General features: G+C 47.3%; 4 protein-coding genes across 4 annotated transcripts, besides 17 other annotated features; 2 read left to right on the forward strand and 2 right to left on the reverse strand.

Annotated features, from left to right (window-relative positions):
* Window positions 1-33: part of a microsatellite that runs on past the window's edge.
* A 121-nt stretch (window positions 34-154) lies between these two features.
* Window positions 155-176: a microsatellite.
* Window positions 177-227: 51 nt separating this feature from the next.
* On the reverse strand, window positions 228-2,165 carry PVX_089020 (hypothetical protein, conserved; the record flags this gene model as incomplete). Its single annotated transcript, XM_001614845.1, has 1 exon — window positions 228-2,165. The coding sequence occupies one exon, from the start codon at window positions 2,163-2,165 to the stop codon at window positions 228-230; it is 1,938 nt and encodes a 645-aa protein (XP_001614895.1).
* Window positions 275-302: a microsatellite.
* Window positions 1,378-1,460: a microsatellite.
* A 1,688-nt stretch (window positions 2,166-3,853) lies between the features above and the next one.
* Window positions 3,854-3,876: a microsatellite.
* A 1,465-nt stretch (window positions 3,877-5,341) lies between these two features.
* Window positions 5,342-5,363: a microsatellite.
* A 130-nt stretch (window positions 5,364-5,493) lies between these two features.
* On the forward strand, window positions 5,494-7,723 carry PVX_089025 (activated protein kinase C receptor, putative; the record flags this gene model as incomplete). Its single annotated transcript, XM_001614846.1, has 4 exons — window positions 5,494-5,522; window positions 5,557-5,726; window positions 6,276-6,439; window positions 6,882-7,723. The coding sequence occupies exons 3-4, from the start codon at window positions 6,313-6,315 to the stop codon at window positions 7,721-7,723; spliced, it is 969 nt and encodes a 322-aa protein (XP_001614896.1). The 5' UTR covers window positions 5,494-5,522; window positions 5,557-5,726; window positions 6,276-6,312.
* Window positions 6,627-6,667: a microsatellite.
* Window positions 7,724-9,316: 1,593 nt separating the features above from the next.
* On the forward strand, window positions 9,317-10,703 carry PVX_089030 (hypothetical protein, conserved; the record flags this gene model as incomplete). The annotated part of the gene is made up of 1 exon (XM_001614847.1): window positions 9,317-10,703. One exon carries the CDS (start codon window positions 9,317-9,319, stop codon window positions 10,349-10,351), a length of 1,035 nt encoding a protein of 344 aa, XP_001614897.1. The 3' UTR covers window positions 10,352-10,703.
* Window positions 9,344-9,396: a microsatellite.
* Window positions 9,592-9,620: a microsatellite.
* Window positions 10,671-10,691: a microsatellite.
* A 476-nt stretch (window positions 10,704-11,179) lies between the features above and the next one.
* On the reverse strand, window positions 11,180-15,007 carry PVX_089035 (ubiquitin conjugation factor E4, putative; the record flags this gene model as incomplete). Its single annotated transcript, XM_001614848.1, has 1 exon — window positions 11,180-15,007. One exon carries the CDS (start codon window positions 15,005-15,007, stop codon window positions 11,180-11,182), a length of 3,828 nt encoding a protein of 1,275 aa, XP_001614898.1.
* Window positions 11,887-11,917: a microsatellite.
* Window positions 13,902-14,036: a microsatellite.
* Window positions 14,196-14,218: a microsatellite.
* A 1,121-nt stretch (window positions 15,008-16,128) lies between the features above and the next one.
* Window positions 16,129-16,189: a microsatellite.
* Window positions 16,190-16,718: 529 nt separating this feature from the next.
* Window positions 16,719-16,750: a microsatellite.
* An 86-nt stretch (window positions 16,751-16,836) lies between these two features.
* Window positions 16,837-17,008: a microsatellite.
* A 274-nt stretch (window positions 17,009-17,282) lies between these two features.
* Window positions 17,283-17,317: a microsatellite.
* The last annotated feature ends 227 nt before the right edge of the window (window positions 17,318-17,544 follow it).

A 17,544-nucleotide genomic window follows, 5' to 3' on the forward strand; every position in this document is an offset into this window, starting at 1 on the left:
GGCGCAGCGAAAGCGCCTCATGCGTAGGAGCAGTGCATACGTGCAGTGCGTACGTGCAATACATTCGAACAATGCGTGCCCGTCGTGAAGGCACAAACGGATGGAAACACATGTGCGCCTGTTTAATTGGACGCAGGGAGAGGGGGATCCCCCCGAAATGTTACTTAATTTTGTGTTTTTTTTTTCCTCTTTTTCGCGCCTCACAAACGTGTTGGTCGCCCCAAACTTCACCCGTTTGTATTCTTCAAATAATTCTTCAAGTTGCTTATTCGCTTATCAAGGTCATTGAAGGAGATGTTTAGGATGGTCGATTCTTTCAGAGGGTTGTTCACCGCTTTGCACTGCGCCGCCCCTTTGCCTGGGTCCCCCACCCGATCACTGGCCCTCCCGCCACCGCGGCTTCGATCACGGCCGCCATCACTGCTGCTGGTACTGCCGAAGGACAGGTCGCAGTAGTCACTTCGCTTGGACACCAGGATGTCTTTCCTCCTCTTTAGCTCCTCCAACTCCTTTTTAAAATTTTGCTTTATGTCCACATCAATGCTTTTCTTGATGCTGGCTACCTCGTTTTGTCGCTGCTTCGTTTCGCTTGTTTTCAACTGGGTTCCATCTCGTGACTTCGTGTGGTTCCCCTTGGCGTTCGAATTTTCCTCGTTTTGTTTTCCCCCCTTGGGGATTAGGACGGCTCCAGTGGTGACTGCTTCGGCCCGTCCCCTCGCTGATGCCCCCTCATGCTTCTTCGCACCAGTGGGTATAGCGGCAGGTATAGCGGCAGGCATAGTGGTGGGCGCCGCGGTTGGCGGGTTCCCCTTCTTCCTGTGCTGGTCCAAGTACAGTTTGACCCTCTTAATGGAGTCCCCGCTGTCGCTCTGTTCCCCGGTGTCGATCTGCTCCCCGGTGCCGCTCTCTTCCCCCGCGTTCCCCTGGGAAGCGCTCCGTTGAGTGGCCTTTCCACAGCTAGTGGCCACCCGGTTCACACGTGTCTCCCGTTTAAACGCATAAGGTGAGGTGTACTTTTTGCTTAGGACCCTCTGATGGTGAGCATAATCAAACAAATCGCAGTTGATTTTTTTTTTAATTTCTCTTGGAGTTAATTTGCTAAGCTTTTCTACACTCAAGTGATTGCCCAACGAATCTGCTTTCGCTTCGACGCCCTTCCTTCCACTGGGTCTTTTCTTAAAAGAAGACAGGTTGCGACCAAACGGTTGCTGACTGGTGCCGGAGAGGATGCTCTGCTTGGAGCTGTAGTAACTTTTTATACCCTTAGCAATGGTAGTGTTTATATCCGTTGACATGTTACGCATATGGTTGCTATTCGAAATGAGGTGACTCTTCAGCTTGAATTTGGATGTACAGGAGCAGCTTCTATTGGAGCGAAAAGAATCGGGACCTCTTCTTATGGCCACCCCCATGCGATCTTCACATGCTTTTTCATTTTTTACCTTCATCGGCATAGGGAAGGGGTGAACGGGGTGGTCTCTCACATAGTTTTTCAGCTTGTTCGATCGGCCCACATTTCCACTCGTAGCATTATTAGCCGATGGTCCTTTCCCGGAGGGAACCACTTGACTGTAATCACTCCTTCTGCATATGTCACTGTACCTGCCAGTGAAATTCCGCACATTCATTCGCTTGTTGTTGTGAATGCTCGCGTTGATGCTTCTCATAGACACGTTAGAAAATTTAGCCTCAGAAAGGTGGTCCCCATAAAAGCGGCTTTGATTGCGGTTGCGGCTGCGGTTGAGATTGCCGCTGCGGTCACGATCGTGGTGAACACCGTCATACTTCTGTGAAAACCCCCTGCGGTGGTAATTCCCCTCCGAAACGTTGCCCCGTCGGTACCACCCGGAATGCTTCCCATCGTCTGAATGCACCTCGTTCATGCCACTTTTGAAGGAGGACCCACTTTGCTGGCTTCGCAGGGAAGCTCTTCGCTGGTGACTACGCAGGGAAGTTCCTTGCTGATGACTTCGCAGGGAAGCTCCTCGCTGATGACTTCGCTGGGAAGCCCCCCTCTGGTGACTTAAAAAAAAGTGATCATTTTGTATAATCCCCTTTAGCCTCTCTATCTTCCTCCTCAAATACTTAATTTCAATTTTGTGGTTCATTTCTCTCAGCTTATATTCTTGGATTTCCTTTTTCATTTTGTGTATGTAGGCCTTCATTTGTTCTTTGCTGAGGTACCTGGCTTCGTCGTAGTAGCTGTCTAGGTGTTCTCCCTGCGAGCTGTGCTCCGAGCGGCCCGCTCCGTACGAGGCCGTCCTCTGCCTCCGGGGCCGCGCCTGCGGGGTTAGCAGCAAGGGTGATGTTGGCTGAGCGTGTGTTGCGTGCCTGCCGCGGCCGGCTTCTCAGCGGCCATATCACGCCGCCCTCCCACAAAGATGTACACACAATGTAGGTGCTTATTGGCGGGCCTAAGAAAGGGAACCCCCCTTTGGCAGCTCCTGAACGGCTCTTTCGAGGGTCTCTTCGGCAGGAGAACAAGCAAACAGAGCAAGGAACGAAAGAAAAGCAAAAAAAAAGGAAAAAAACAAAATAACACATTGCACGTTGCACGTTACACGTGATGATGCGGCCCTATTCGCTACTCACGTGGGTGCCAATTTGAACCTGTCTGGTTACGCTCCGAGGTGGGACCCCCGTGTAGCTGGGGAGCCAAACTCGAGTACTCACCTTTCGAGCTTCCATTTTAGTGCGTCCCTCCCCCAGAGAGAGCAGGTTATTTAGGGAAAGAAACGCGTGCAGGGGGTCATCATAAATTATGTCGTTTGGGCCCACCCCTTAAATGGTGAAAATGTCCGCCAGTCTTAACCGTATGCTAGGCGTTCCTTCAACTACCACATCCCTCTTGTGTTCTTCCCTTTAGCGGATTGCCTTATTTTATTTCGCTTTATTTCGCTTTATTTCGCTTTATTTCGCTTTATTTCGCTTTATTTCGCTTTATTTCGCTTTATTTCGCTTTATTTTGCTTTATTTTGCTTTATTTTATTTATTTTTTTTTTTTTGGGAAAAATGAAGCCAAACGAATGGCCACGCAAGATTAACAATTGCTGAGCGGGGAGTGAAAAAAGTTGCGCCTTATGAACCCCTGGAAAGAAAAACCTCCACCCTTTTTCGATCGTAAAAAATGTCTTTTTTTTTGAATTTGTCACACTATATGTGTATGCACATCGGGAAGGTGAAAACTGCGTTTATTTCCCCTCGTTTTTTTGCTTTTTTATTCTTGAGAAGGCAATACGCTCGTGCTCATTCGCGCGCCTATGCGATTATGCCAATTTTTAAAGTGGAGAAAACCAAAAAAAGAAAAAAAAGTAAAAACACTGCCGCGTATTATGAAACAAAAAAAAAGGCAATTGGGGCACTTTTAATTTAGTTACACGTTTATCTTATTTTCCCGCATTGTTGTCCCACAGTGCTGTGTTATATGATGTGCTAGCCCCGCGTGAACAGGGAAAAAAAAAAAAAAAAAAAAAAAAAAATTCAGGCAGTACACGCCTTACTAGAAGAGTGAACTACGCCGCGTAGAAGCTATCACTGTTGAGGTTACTTAGTTAGACAATAAATTTAGCAACCAACGAGGGGGCCAAAAAAAGGGAAAAAAGGAAAGCAAATGTGTGCCACTGGGCATGTTACGCAGAGCAGAGAAATACTTATCCCCAAGCTATGCACTTATGAAGCATCTTTCCGGGGGAGACGCAATTTGTGAAAACAGCTTTTCTCGATTTTTTTTTTTTTTTTTTTTACTCACCCCAACTTTATTTGCTTCTCTGCAGAGGATACCATTTTGTATTTGCACAAACATGCTATATAAATTTCTCCCCCCAATGGATGGGTGACAATTTGCTACACCCTGTAGTATAGACCTATATTATGCACACACGCGCGGGCTAACACAACTGTGGTGACGCAACAAAAGGGCAGTCGCGAGACAAACATGGGATAGGCCTTGCAACTGCCAATTATCCTTCCACCTTTGCGCGTGTGTACTTCTGCTTTGCATTTCAAGGGGGGGGAAGAGACTAAGCCAAATTTCCATTCGCGAGGAGCCGCACGAATTGGAGCAATTTAACCAGAACAATCACTATCCGGCGCTCACATGTACGCACCGCTTTGTACTTTCCTCCAAATGGCCGCTTCACCAATTTAAGGTAAATCACGCAGGAGGGTACAGCTTCCCGTCACACGCGCATCCACTCTGCGTAGCTATTTTATTGTTTTTTTTATTTTTTTGTTCCTCCCTTTCGAGGAGTTTGCACTAAGGGGGCCATGCAACGTAATTTCCTACACGTATTGTTTATCCTCCACGCGGCTAACCTATGTTTTTAATTTTTTATCTTTTCAAATGGCACCCTTTGGGGCATCAATTTTTTTGCGGGTACGCCCCAATTTGCCGCTCACCCCAACGGACGAGCAATTTTGTATGCCTATCGTTCCAAGCGCATTTCCACGTTTGTAACTTTTTTTTTTTCTTTTTTTTTTGACAAAAGAGGTGGGCCAAGGGAAAGAAGTCGAGCATTGGGCTCACCAACTGCTTCTCAAATGGTAAAGAAAAAGGTGAGGCATAAAAAAAAAGCGATTTGCTAATATGTTTCCCTTTGCAGCGCTGTTAAGAAGTATATTATACGTATACGCGCGTGGCAGCCGCTGCACCCCCTCCGCGTTAGCGCGTTGCCTCATGGCGTGCTGCCAACTGGCGCGCGGCAGGCACCCCGGTTTGGCCCCTGGAATCACCCCTTAAAGCGCCGAGGGGCGATTGCCCTCAGAAGCCTGTTCACAGATATGCACCACGTAAGTATGCACCATTTGCTAGGAAATACGGCGCAAAAAAAAAAAAAAACGCAACTCAGGCGCAAAAATAGTTTGTTTGCCATTTTTGCAATAGGCTGTGCGAATTTAAAGTGAATACTTGAAGGGGGCCTCCTCATCTTCGCAATGGTATAAGAATAAAACGCCGCTCGCTAATCGGTGAATGTATATATATACCCCCCCCTTTTCCTCTGCCCTTTTGTACTTTATTTTTTTCTTCATTTCGGCGAGTGAATTGCCCCAAGTGCGCAACAGCTTTTTTTTTCGTAGTGCCATCCATCCCCCAAGTGGGGGGTTGGAAAAGGCCCCTCTCTCTTCTTCGGCTTTTATTCCTATCACCGTACATACGTCATAAGTTTATAAGCGCAGAAGATAATTATGTATATATGTATGCAACCCCCATATGTGTTTTTTTTCGCAAAACTGGGTCCTGCGCAGGTGTAGGCGTAGGTGTAGCGAACCGCGTGACTGACACGGACGCTTATTTGCAAATGTTCATACGCGTACGACGCACTGCTTTTCTCTTTTTCCTTTTTTATCCCAACGGGTTTACTCGGAAGCCGACATACATAGTACTGTCAATCCCCACTACTATTTCGTTTGCAAACAAAAAAAAATAAGGTCAAGCGGGAGAAGCAATTTGGGCGTAAAAAATAAAAATTAAAAAAAAAGCTGCAAAATATTAAAAAAAAAAGTTACAAAAAAATTACAAAAAAGTTACAAAAAAGTTACAAAAAAGTTACAAAAAAGTTACAAAAAAATTACAAAAAAATTACAAAAAAGTTACAAAAGCTACCCAACTAAAGAAAACGCATTATGCAAGGATAAACGGAACAAACCCTTTGACTTCATATTGCAGATTTTGTTTAAGTTTTCCTTTTTGTTTTTACCCCACAATCTTCCTTCCCCCTTTTTTGCAAGTAAGAACGCACAATACGTGCACGGCATACGTATGCATATAAACTATTCGTATGCGTGGCACTGCGCCAATTGTAGGAAGGAGGAGCCACAATTGCGCGGAAATGAGTGCGGCAGATGATTCGCATCGCTACATCATGTGAATGCCGCGCAACGCGAGGGTAAAATCTTGCGAACTGCGCCATTCACGCATATTTTTGCACGACAACGTGTATGCAAGTTTATGCAATAGTATGCAATCGTTCGCATGTTGCGCGGCTGCTCAGGGAGGAACATTCGTGTGCTCCCCACCCCCTCTTTTATTTTTGTACATACAAGTCACATCAGCGCGTTTTTTTTTTTTTCACGTGCATCCTGTTATGTTGACGTGCTAAATGTACCTTCCGTGTTGTCACGCCTTTTCCCACTGTGTGACTCATTTATATGCCAGCTGGGGGAACCACTCTTCCGCCAAGCAGTGGCTTTCATTTTTATCTTTTCCTTTTTTGATGCTCCCTTCGCTATCGCTTTACGAAACATACCCACACATATCGCCCCTCCCCCCCGCGTAGATCCCCGTGTCAAATAAATTTAAAAAATAATCGGAACATGGAAAACATAAAGGAAGCGGAAATATCCCTAAGGGGTGTGCTGGAAGGAGGACACAGCGACTGGGTCACTTCCGTGTCGACGCCCACCGACGCAAAGTTAAAAACCATCGTGAGCGCGTCCAGAGGTAAGATGCCAAGCGAGTGTCTGCTAAGCGGAGGAGCGTACCCCCCCATTGTGCCGATCGTCGCTCACGTGGAGCAGCCAATTTGCGGCCACCCCCCGTCCCGCTTCCCCCCTCGCAAGTTTTTATGAGCAATTTTCTTCTCCATGATGACAAGTTTTATCCCAGCTCACTCTGAATAAAATAAATATGAAGAGTTGTACAGCTCAAAAATCTGATAAGTAGAAAATGGCTATGAAAACGTAGCGGATGCGAAGGGGGTAGTTTTTCCAAGGGGAAGGGGGGATTGCCCTTTCGGCGTGTTTCTTTCGTCTTGCACGTGTGAGAGTTGGCCGCGATTGCCTTCTTTGCGGCGGTTACCTTCTCGTTGGCGCGTCCATTGGCCGATGCTGTGCAACGCCTGCTCACCCCGCACTGTTCCCCTCTGCGCTGCCCCACCCCGCAGACAAGAAGCTAATCGTGTGGAACATCAACCCAGATGACGACTCGGGCGAAATAGGAACGGCAAAGAAATCCCTGACGGGGCACTCGCAAGCTATCAATGATGTGTCCATTTCCTCGGACGGGCTGTTTGCGCTGTCCGGATCATGGGACCACTCAGTTCGCCTATGGGATTTGTCCTGCGGAGAAACGATAAGGTCATTCATTGGACACACTTCTGATGTTTTTAGTGTCTCCTTCAGCCCTGATAACAGACAAATCGTTTCCGCTAGCAGAGATAAAACAATTAAACTGTGGAACACCTTAGCGCAGTGTAAATACACCATAACGGAAGAGCAGCATACCGACTGGATTACCTGCGTGAGATTTTCTCCTTCACCAAAACAAGCCATCATCGTTTCGTGTGGATGGGATAAGCTAGTTAAAGTATGGAATTTAAAAAATTGTGATTTGAATAAAAACTTGGAAGCACACACAGGTGTGCTAAACACAGTCACCATTTCTCCAGATGGCTCACTGTGTGCATCCGGAGGAAAGGACGGAGTAGCCAAATTGTGGGATGTAAACGAAGGAAAGCATTTGTATTCACTAGAAACTGGCTGTACTATAAATTCACTTTGCTTCTCTCCATGTGACTACTGGCTCTGTGCAGCAACGGACAGATTTATAAGAATTTGGAACTTGGAAAGTAAGCTAATCATTTCGGAAATATACCCAGTGAAACAATCCAAAGTTGGATTGCCCTGGTGTACTTCCATCACCTGGTCGGCAAATGGCCAACTCTTATTTTGTGGTTCCACGGATGGAAATATTTATGTTTACGAAGTGAAGAAGCAATCCATTTAGGGAAAAAAAAAAAAAAAAAAAATATTAAAAAAAAAAGCTGAACTGTTCATATTTTTTTTTTTTTTTTTTTTCTCACTTTTCCTGCCCCATTTTTAATGCATATATATATGCGTATATATGCACAGCGTATTCCTTACGTGTTTTCCCCTTCCTATTTCCAAACTGCCAATTAATAACCTTATAAAACTTACATTTTTACAAAATTAGAGATTTTAAAACCGCCTGTGTGGATGAGTGACTGCTCATTTGTAGAGGCGCATCACTCGTTGAACTTTTTTTTTAACACCCCAAGTTTGCCACACTGTTCAGCTTTGAGGCGGCAGTTCCCACCCCGTGGGTTGCGGCAAAAATGGGGCAGCCATTCGGTCGGCTGAACAACGTCATCTGCGTGGGAAGGAACCATTGCAATGTGTGCGCACGCGGGGAAAAACAGTTCTTTTACTTTTTATGTTCCAAAATATTTCCCCTTTTTTTTGCCGCCCCAATGTAGCCATATTTTGTCACGAACAAATGTCAACTGTGCAGTTGCGTAAAGGGGGGTACCCTCTATCCTTTCCACAACGCCCTTGCCAGCTTGGAGTTAACACAACGGTTGTGCCTGCTTATGTTCTGTTTGAATATCTCCCCCTTATGCAAGTGCGTCCTTTTTATCAGGCGCCTGATCGGGAGGGGAGTGAAAACTTTGACAGCCTACAACAGTTTCACCTTCCAATGTTTCTTCACATCACGCACCCCCCAGGGAGTGTCCACGGGGGGAAATAACTCCGTGGGGAGGACTCCTATGCGCCAAATGACACACTGGTGGGGGAACCCCATTTTGGTTTACTTTAAAATGTCACATAATGCCAACTGCAAGGGCGAGGAACAGAATGTGCTCCTCATTTTGTAGTGCTGCCGATTGGGATGATTATTTATGCCGCTCTGCGTCCAGCTCCCGGGGGCAACTCAGCCAGAGCAGCCAGTTTAGCCAGTTAGACCAGCTCGATCACTCCAACCGCTTTATCCACTTCAACCACTTCAACCACTTCGACCGCCTCGACGAATGTACTGCCCCCCTTTGCAAAAACGTACGGGCAAAACGCGCGCTAATGAGCGGCATGCCATTTACACTTTAAAAAAAAAAAAAAAAGAGCAGCGGCTGCGAAGCGTTGCTTCACTTTAAAAGGTGCCACTGTATGGACGTTCATGTGCACCTCCCCAATCATCCCACTGCGCTACTTGCAAAGGGGGAAAAAAAAAAAAAAAAAAAAAAATACGCAGGAGAGCACCTCCCTTGCAACATTTTTACCTTCACAAAAATAGCGTAGCATCGTAAGAGGTGAAAAAGAGAGTGCATTTTTTTTTTTCCCCTCCAAATAGACCATTCTGATACGAAATAGAAGGAAAGTCGCAAAAATTGGGGCGCTTTTCTTTCCCCCCCTGTAAAAAAAAAAAGAAAAACTGCATCCTTCGGCGAAGAGGCGACAAATCCATCCTCCACTTTTGAGACAACCCATGTGGCCAAGGCATACACGAATGCGCACCCCTGTGTAGAAAGGGACCTGTCGCGCGTCCCCCCCTTTTTTTTTTTCCCAAATGAGATGAGCAGCGAAAATGTATATGCTATCGGATGACGAAGTAGCCTACTCCAATAGTCTGTACAGTGGGGAGACCGGGACGGAGGTGAACGACACTAGCGAGGGGCAGTCCTACGGGTACGAGCGGAGCCACGTCGGCAGCTTCGACCGGAGGAAGGCGCACACGTACAAGAGGTGGCTCAAGCGCGGACAGGAAAGTGAGGGCAGAAGTGAGGGCAGAAGTGAGGGCAGAAGTGAGGGCAGAAGTGAAGGCAGAAGTGAAGGCATAAGTGAAGGCATAAGTGAAGGCCAAAGTGGGAGCCAAAGTGAAGACCAAAATCCGTACCAGCCGGAGCATCAAACTGCCTACCCACCGGAGTACCAAAGTGCGCACCAGGGAGAGGTGTTCAAGTACGTCTGCATAGCGTCGATAGAGGACGCCGAAATTCTGTTCAAGTGCAGCCTCCTATCGGAGGAGCTGGACGGCGCCGCGAACTACACCATAAAAAAAATCGTGGCGGCCTCCAAAAGGAAGCTAAATCAGTGCAGTAAAAAAATGCTCAACTGGGATAACAAGATTATTTACTTTACAATCTGCTCGGAAAAAAAAGTGGCATTTTTTCTAATCGGGTTGCATATGAAAGCATATTTCAAGAACTACGCATTTGAGTTTCTAAAAAAGTTAGAAATATATACCAAGTCCGATTTATTTTCTAGCCAAAATTACAAAGCCAGAAATATCAGCCCCTCTAAAGTGCAAACCACACAGGCGTTTTTGCAGCGCACAATTAAAGGCATTAATAAATGTTGCCGTGAGGAAAAAATGATAGCTGTGAAGCAGAAGCTACAGAAAATTAATTTAGTTATGAATAACCACATCGATAATTTGTACCAATCCAGGGGGAATATAAAAGCTCTCAAACATAAGACGCAGAACATGTCAAAAAATACTTTGCACTTTGCTCAGAATAGCAAAAAATTGAAAAGAATTATGCTCATCAAGTATTGGAAGACGTACGTGTTCTTGGCTTGTTTCGCCATCATAGGGTTTAAGGTTTACCGATCCATTTGATGGGTTGGTTTTATTTTACCCTTGCATGGGGGGTGGGGTTGGTCGGCATTACGCATGCACGTGAAGCTTTTGAAGCGGCACTGCATCCCTTCACGACAGCCGTTCGGCTCTTCTTCTCCCCCACCATTGTTTGTACCTTTCATTTTGTGTAGCACTACCGGCTCGCCTGATGCCAACGCGGCGCCAAGTTGCTCCTGATTTGTTCGCACCCGTTTATACAGCGGCGTGGCAGCGCTTAACCGCTTAACAACCGATTAACAACCCTTTTAACAAATTTTTTTTTCGCCTTTTTTTTTTCCTTTTGAAAACTGCCCCCTTTTAATAACGTGGAGCCGCACACACTGAGCCAGTGACGACTCCGTCGATGCTGGTGCCAGCTCGACCTTCCCCACTCGCCCGGTGGTTCCATTCGGAGAGCTAATCCTTCATACGGGGAGCCGCGCAGTAAAGTCACTCAGTGTAGCCGCGCAGTAAAGTCACTCAGTGTAACCGCATAGCAAAATCATTCACTGCAACCGCGTAGTAAAATCACTCGGTGTAATCACCGAAGTGTCGCGGCCGGGGCGCTGCTCCTCGCGACTTTCGTCTCGCTTCGAGCTGCCTCGAGGAGGGAGGCTTTTTATTTATTTTCCCCCCCTTTGCAGCCTCGTGCGAGAGGAGCCTCCTCAACTGTGCACAGAGGGGTGGTACTTATTTAGTGGCCTCTCAAAGACGACGTTGCCTGTTGGTCCACCCCGCTGGGGGAACACCCAGTGGATGAGGCAGCGTGGGTAGACAGTGTGCTAGACCCACTTGAATTAGCCGCACGCTCGCCCCTTTCCCCCGCGGTCACTGCTGCTCGTTCTCCTTTGCCCCCCCGGGGGGCGACTCAACCGGCTGCTCACTTTGCCCCTTCGGCCCCTGCGCGTCGTCCTCATGGCCCAAAAACCCCTCTTGCTCCATGGACTCATTCTGGGCATCCAACTCCAAAAGCTTCATTTTCTTCTTCCTCTTCTTCTCCTGCTTCAATTCGTTAATAAATTTGTGAATCTCCTCCTTGAGCTCTGGCATGGGTACCAGTTGCTCCTTGCTGAGGGGAGCTCGATTAAAAGGGTCATTCGGTTCGCTCATCAGATGCCTCTCAATATTCTTCCGATCGATCACGATACCAGATGTGGGTAGCAAAACAGGGTCTAACATAATGTCTTGCAAAATAGGGTCCAAATATTTATCTGGCATATCGTTCACGTCGTCCAAAAGGTCCACTTCATCTTTCATGTCAATTATTTGTTGGCAAAAGATTTTAAATTTATTTAAATCCTCCTTTCGTAGGAGTCCCTCCCTTTTGCATATATAATAAGCTTTGTTAAATACCTCCGGCTTGTAGTACCTCCCTTCGTTGGCGATTTCTCTGGTGAGTAGCTCCTCATTCTTCTTATCTGAGTTAAGTAAAAAGAGGTACGACTCTACAATGCTCGTGAGCCACAACTGGGGCCTAAAATTATACTGCTCCATATTTTTCACCTTTATGTTTAGGCATTTCGGTCCCACTAGGTAGTCGAAGTAGCAGTTCAAGCAGGTGACTATCTGGGTGAGAATCGTGTTGGACGCGACGATACTGTTTGGGTAGCTCTTGCAAAGGAGATTCAAAAAGATGCAAGATTTATAGCAATACGTGATGATCATTTTGGTCCTCGCCGCTAAATTTCGCATGCTTTCGTTCGTTATATCCGTTCCGACGTTGCCTCCCCCCCCCTCTTCATTATCGCTGTTTTCGCTGTTGTAGGACTCGTTTGCGTTGGGCGCGCTGTCCTCCAAATCGCTTCCGCCCGAGGGGTTCAGCGCGTGGCTCGCGCTGCCGGTGGACACCCTGCTGTTGCGCGTCGCGTTGGCGTACGAGCTGGTGTTAGCGGTGGTAGCGGCGGTAGCGGCGGAAGCGGCAATCCCCCCGTTAGTCGCACCGCTGCCCGCACCGCCGCTAACACCACCGCTAATGGCGCGCTCCTGGTCGTCCCGCTTCTTATCCTCGCGCCGCTTAATCTCGGACAAGTACGAAACCACCTCCTCGACCAGAAAGTTCACATCGTTCAGCAGCAGGTGAATCAGGTGCACAAACAAATTGTTGTTCTTAATAACCAGCTGCGTAAACTGATCCACGTAGATCTCATTAAGAAATAGGCTGTTAAAATTTTCCACGATGCGAACCCTAGTTTGCATCCTCTCCGTGTACTCCCCTTTTTGGGAAGCAATAAAAACGTACGTCAAAGATTTTATAATATATTTTCGCGTCAGTTCAGATTCTTCTATAATTTTCTTCAGGCTGTCACTCCTATACAGGTAGGTGAAGGTCTTCGGAGCCGCTTCGCACCTCAGGTGGATGCTCTTGATGTGGTTCTCGCTCAGCATGGTGAAGATGCAGAAGGAGAGAAATAAATCCACATTTAGGTAACTCAGGAAGTTTTCATTCCCCGGGCTTTTAAAAGTGTCCAGCTCGTACAGCAGGTAGATTATGTCAAAAATATCGTTCAGGAAGAAGGTGGGGATGATAGAGAACTGGGGGGACGCGAACAGGTGGTCGCTCCCCCCGCGGCTCTGCGCCTCGCCCACGTTTTGGGGCACCTCCATGGGCGGTACGTCTTGCGGTGCGTCTTGCGGTGCGTCTTGCGGTGCGTCTTGTGGTACGTCTTGCGGTGCGTCTTGTGGTACGTCTTGCGGTACATCTTGCGGCACTCCTTGGGGCACTTCCACTGGGGGCTCCTCTTCGTCCCTCTTCTCCGCGCCCCCCCCGGGGAGATTCGCGGAAAAGGAGAGGCTGCCGAACGTCCGGCCCCTCCTGACGTAATTCCGCTCATTGGGAGGGGGACAAGACCTCAGCACCAAGTGGGTGAAGCTCCCACTGTGCTCACTCAGAAGGTTCATCATATCCAAGCAGGCATTCCCTTCCATATCAAACAGATAAGCCACATGCAAAAAATATGCCATGCTCAGATGCAAAAATTTAAATAACAATTGAATGAAACGAGAGCTATATAAAAAGATTTTCCACGTGTGTATATTCATATAGTAAATATTCTTATCCTTTGCATTTGGAACCTCTTGAACTATTCTAATAAACTCATCGATGGCTGGTTTGAAGAAGACACTGAGAGATTTGAAAGTGACCCAAAAAATGGATGTTATAAATTTAGGCTCCTTCTGGAAAGACTGTTCATTTTTTACTTTCTCTTTTATTTTTTCTACATTAGATTTTTCTTCAAAGGAAGATTGGTTGGTTATATTTTTTAAAATAAATTTGGAAAAAGGGTCATCTCTTAGAAAAAAAAAAAAGTCAAAATCGCTGATCTTGTTCATGGTGATGGGTTCACAGAGGCAGAGTAGAACCCAAAACATGTTCAGGCAAAAGCCGTACGAATTCTCTCCTAATAATTTTAAAAACAATCCGTAAGATGCATCTAACGATTGTGGGTACGTCGAATAGTGGTACATAATTTTCGTCTTCTTCTCATTCGAAATGATAATGCAAGCTAGCCACAAGAGGACTCTCTTCTTGCTCTCCACACCTCCTTTAAGCAAATTTTTAATCGTCTCCACGCAATTCTCCAAAATCCAGTCGGTGTCTCTCCTCAACATAACGTATGTGCTTTTCAAAGCGCCCAGCGTCATTTTGTTCAGCGAGTTGGTTGCACTATTGTAGAAATATTTGTACATGGCAATCTCCTCCTTGTTCGTTACATTCGGCATGGTTATAACTGTGGGGGAGAGTAGCCTCCCCAGCAGGCTGTTCAGCTGCAGGTTGTACCCGCACGCGTTTATCTCCTTGTCCTTGCTGCACGGCTTCTCGGCGTCGAACCAACCATGCGGGGAGGGGGAAGCGGAAGCGGAAGCGGCCGCACCGTCGCTTGAAGCAGTTACGCCGCTTGAAGCGGTTCCGCCGCCGCCCGAAGCAGTTCCGCCTCCCCCCGCCGCGCAGTCCCTTGTCTTGTCCCTCAAGTTGAGGTGCAGAAAAATCGATTTGCTACGAATGACCAGCTCCGCAAGCTGCTTAAAGCTCGTGAGGAACTTCAACAGCACAGCCACGTCATTCTTCGGATACACGAGGTTTCTTCCCCCCAAATTTTCGAAAATGAGATTCACAATGGGAGTGAAAAACTTGTTAAGCTGTTTGTCCTCCTCTCTCTCTTCACTCTTATCATTTTCTTCTATCACCATTAGGATCTTTTTTAAAAAACGAGAGGTACATGAATCTTTGAGGAATTCATAGAGGGTCTGAACCCGTTCCTTCGCTGGGATCCTCACCTCTGGGTACACATCAAGATTCTCCAAATAAATAATAACACTATTAACAATCTGGTTGCTTATCTCATTCGTTACGTCATCCAGCTGCTTCCTCTCCAGCAGCACATGTTTGAAGAGACTTCGATCCGACAGCCTCGCCGAACAGGAACACAAGTACGTCAGGCAGTTCTTCTTCTGCTTATGTAGGTACGCTATTTTGTGTAGGAGGATAAAATATAAGTTTTCGATCTGTAGAAAGGCTGGCCTCTTCTCTGTGCTCGCTTCGCTCAATTCCTTTGCGTACGACTCCAGGTGCACCTTGGCGCTGCTCGCCTCCTCCCTCCTCAGGCATATTTGAAGGGCGCTCTGCAAAATCGCATCCTCCCTTCCCTTGTCTAGCATTATCCTCTCCTTTGCGGTGACGGCGGTGAAGCGGTGGTGCGGTGAAGCGGTGGAGCGGCGAAGCGGCGCAGCGGCAATGTGTTCCCGCGGCAATGTGTGCTTTCTGCAGTGTGCCCGCCGCTGCGTGGCAGTCCGTTCCCCGCGGCGCCTCTCCCCTGGGCGCCCTGCGTTTTCCCCTTCGGTGGGCACTCCGCTCGCCCCCCTCAAAGCTGGCCGCCTTGCGTGCGCGAAACGGGCGAGGTTCAAAGAACCACAGAGAAATATAAAACGGAAAAAAAAAGTCGAAACGCCGGGGGATATGCCGTCCCTCCTTCGGTCAACACTCCCTCTGCTGTGCGTTTCCACCCTACAGGATTCTTCTCCTCGGTGTCGAAGCAAGCTGCGCGCTGTAGCTCCTCTGCAGTTGCTTCGAGCGAGTCTGCAAATGATTAAGGATGTGCTCCTTCCCGCGTTCCCCCAAAACTAAAATCGGTGTGCTAATCGCCCGTGCGGTGATGAGGCCTACGAAGGGATGCCCAAGCTCCGCGTCCCTTTACTGCTGCCCCTTCGGAAAAGGTTCAGTAATTTTTTGTTGCCCCTCCGTGCTGCTTCACCTTTTTGCGTTCTTTCACACTCGATGGCACTTTTTCTTTTTTTTTTCCTTTCCTGGACTCGCCAGTTTGGCACTTTCTTATTTTTTTTTTTTTTTCCTTTTCGCCGCCTTCGTCCGGCTTCAATTTCGCGTCCGTTCGTCCGTTCGTCCGTCCGTTCATTCGTTCATTGCTGATCCGCTAATCCGCTCATCGCTCACCCGATCGTCCGTTTTTTTTCATTTTGGTGACGCATATGGCGGCGTACTTTTATTACCCGTTTGGGCGGCTCTGCTCGGTGCGCCTGCATGGTGCGCCTGTTTTTGTGCCCCATTTTTTCGGCCCCATATTTCCGCCCCTGTTCAAATCAGCCCCAATTTTAAGCGCACCCGGGGGATCATTCTTTTTTTTTTTTTTCTTTTTTTCCAGCTTGCGCTTATCATGTGCCGAAGAGCATGCCCATTTTTTTTTTTCTTTCCCCTGGCGATTTGCTCCCTCGCTGAGTACCCCCCACTTGAAGATGCGCCTAAACGGCGCAAGTGCATACACAAGAAGCCAACGTAAAGAAATATACCATCAAGGGAAAATACCCTTGGGGGGATCCTACACAGAGAGAAATTTTTACAGAACGAAGCAGCTCGTGAGTGGGTGTGCATACGGATTGCATGAAGAGTTGCTTGTTTTTCCTTTTTTTCGTTTCATTCCATGCACCGTTAACACTTTTTTTTTTTTTTTTTTTACGAGGCTATCCATTTTTGTCCTTTTTAGGGGTCACACTGGTTAGGCAGCGACACATGAAGAGGCGAAAAGGGACGCCTAGATTTCTGTTCACCGGGATGAAGCGCCCCTATGCAGGGGCATACACATGTGTACGTGCGTCTGTGTAGCTACCCCTAAGAGGACACGAAAAAGTTACAACACTGCCTTAACCATGATTGGGGGGAAAAGAAAAATAAAGTGGCCGCCTTCTTCGTAGACCTTATCTGTGCCTTCCTAGGAAAGACAAGCTCTTTAAGGTGCCTTTTTCTTTCTCCCTTTAAATTTGGTACGTAGAAGGCATTTCTTTTTGGCCCCTCTTAACATCTCTGCTTTTCTTACCTTCCTTTGTGCCCCCTTTTGCAAAAAGGACCATTTGAAGGGGCACCTCTCCCGTGGAGAAGCTGCCACCCCCTCCGCTACATGAACATGCTATGAGAGCGGAAACGGAGCAAACGCATCGACTCCCCGGTGATCACTTCTGCTTCTCCTCCTGTGTACCTTTCTGCCTCCTCCACTCCCCATTGTCTACACATGGAAACTTCAATTTCGCGCAAGAGAGGCAAAACTTCACATGCACTACGCGAACTAGCCAATTTTGGGGGTGCAGTTCCCCTCGCTGCGTCCTACTCTGTGTCACAGCACCAAACCTGTAGCAACACCCATTTGGTAACCTAACATATAAAGCGAGACAAAAACCAAAGTGATAGTTTTCCTGGTCACTCCAACTGGTACATTTAATTTTTTTTTTTTTTTTTTTTCCATGTTGAGCATTCCCCAATGGGAGCTAGCCATTTGTTCCCCTCGCAAGAGAAGTTACCATTAGAACAATTTTGATACACTCATGGTAGTTTCTCTTTCTTTTTCCAGTGAGTGATGCACTAGGAGGGATTGACCTGGCCTGTTAGAAGATGGGACTGAACATGTACGGCACACCCGCGGGGGGGAAAATAAAAAAATAAAATGATAACAATAATAGTAGTAGTAGTAGTGAGCAAGCAGAACGCGGCGGGGTGGCCACCCACCCGCTGGGAGCACAAAACATGACGCACCTGCATTTTTCGCCCCACCTTGCAGATTGCAAAGACTGATCACTTCGCTCCTGCGGGGTCTCATCAACGTCAAGCATATATGTAAAAGGGAAAAGGCAAACAGATTAGCTAGCCCGCATTCGGGTGGAAATTACCCACGTGTGCCCCCTCACATGTGCAC

The sequence above is a fragment of the Plasmodium vivax genome, chromosome 5 (assembly GCF_000002415.2).
Source record: "Plasmodium vivax chromosome 5, whole genome shotgun sequence".
NCBI lineage: Eukaryota > Apicomplexa > Aconoidasida > Haemosporida > Plasmodiidae > Plasmodium > Plasmodium vivax.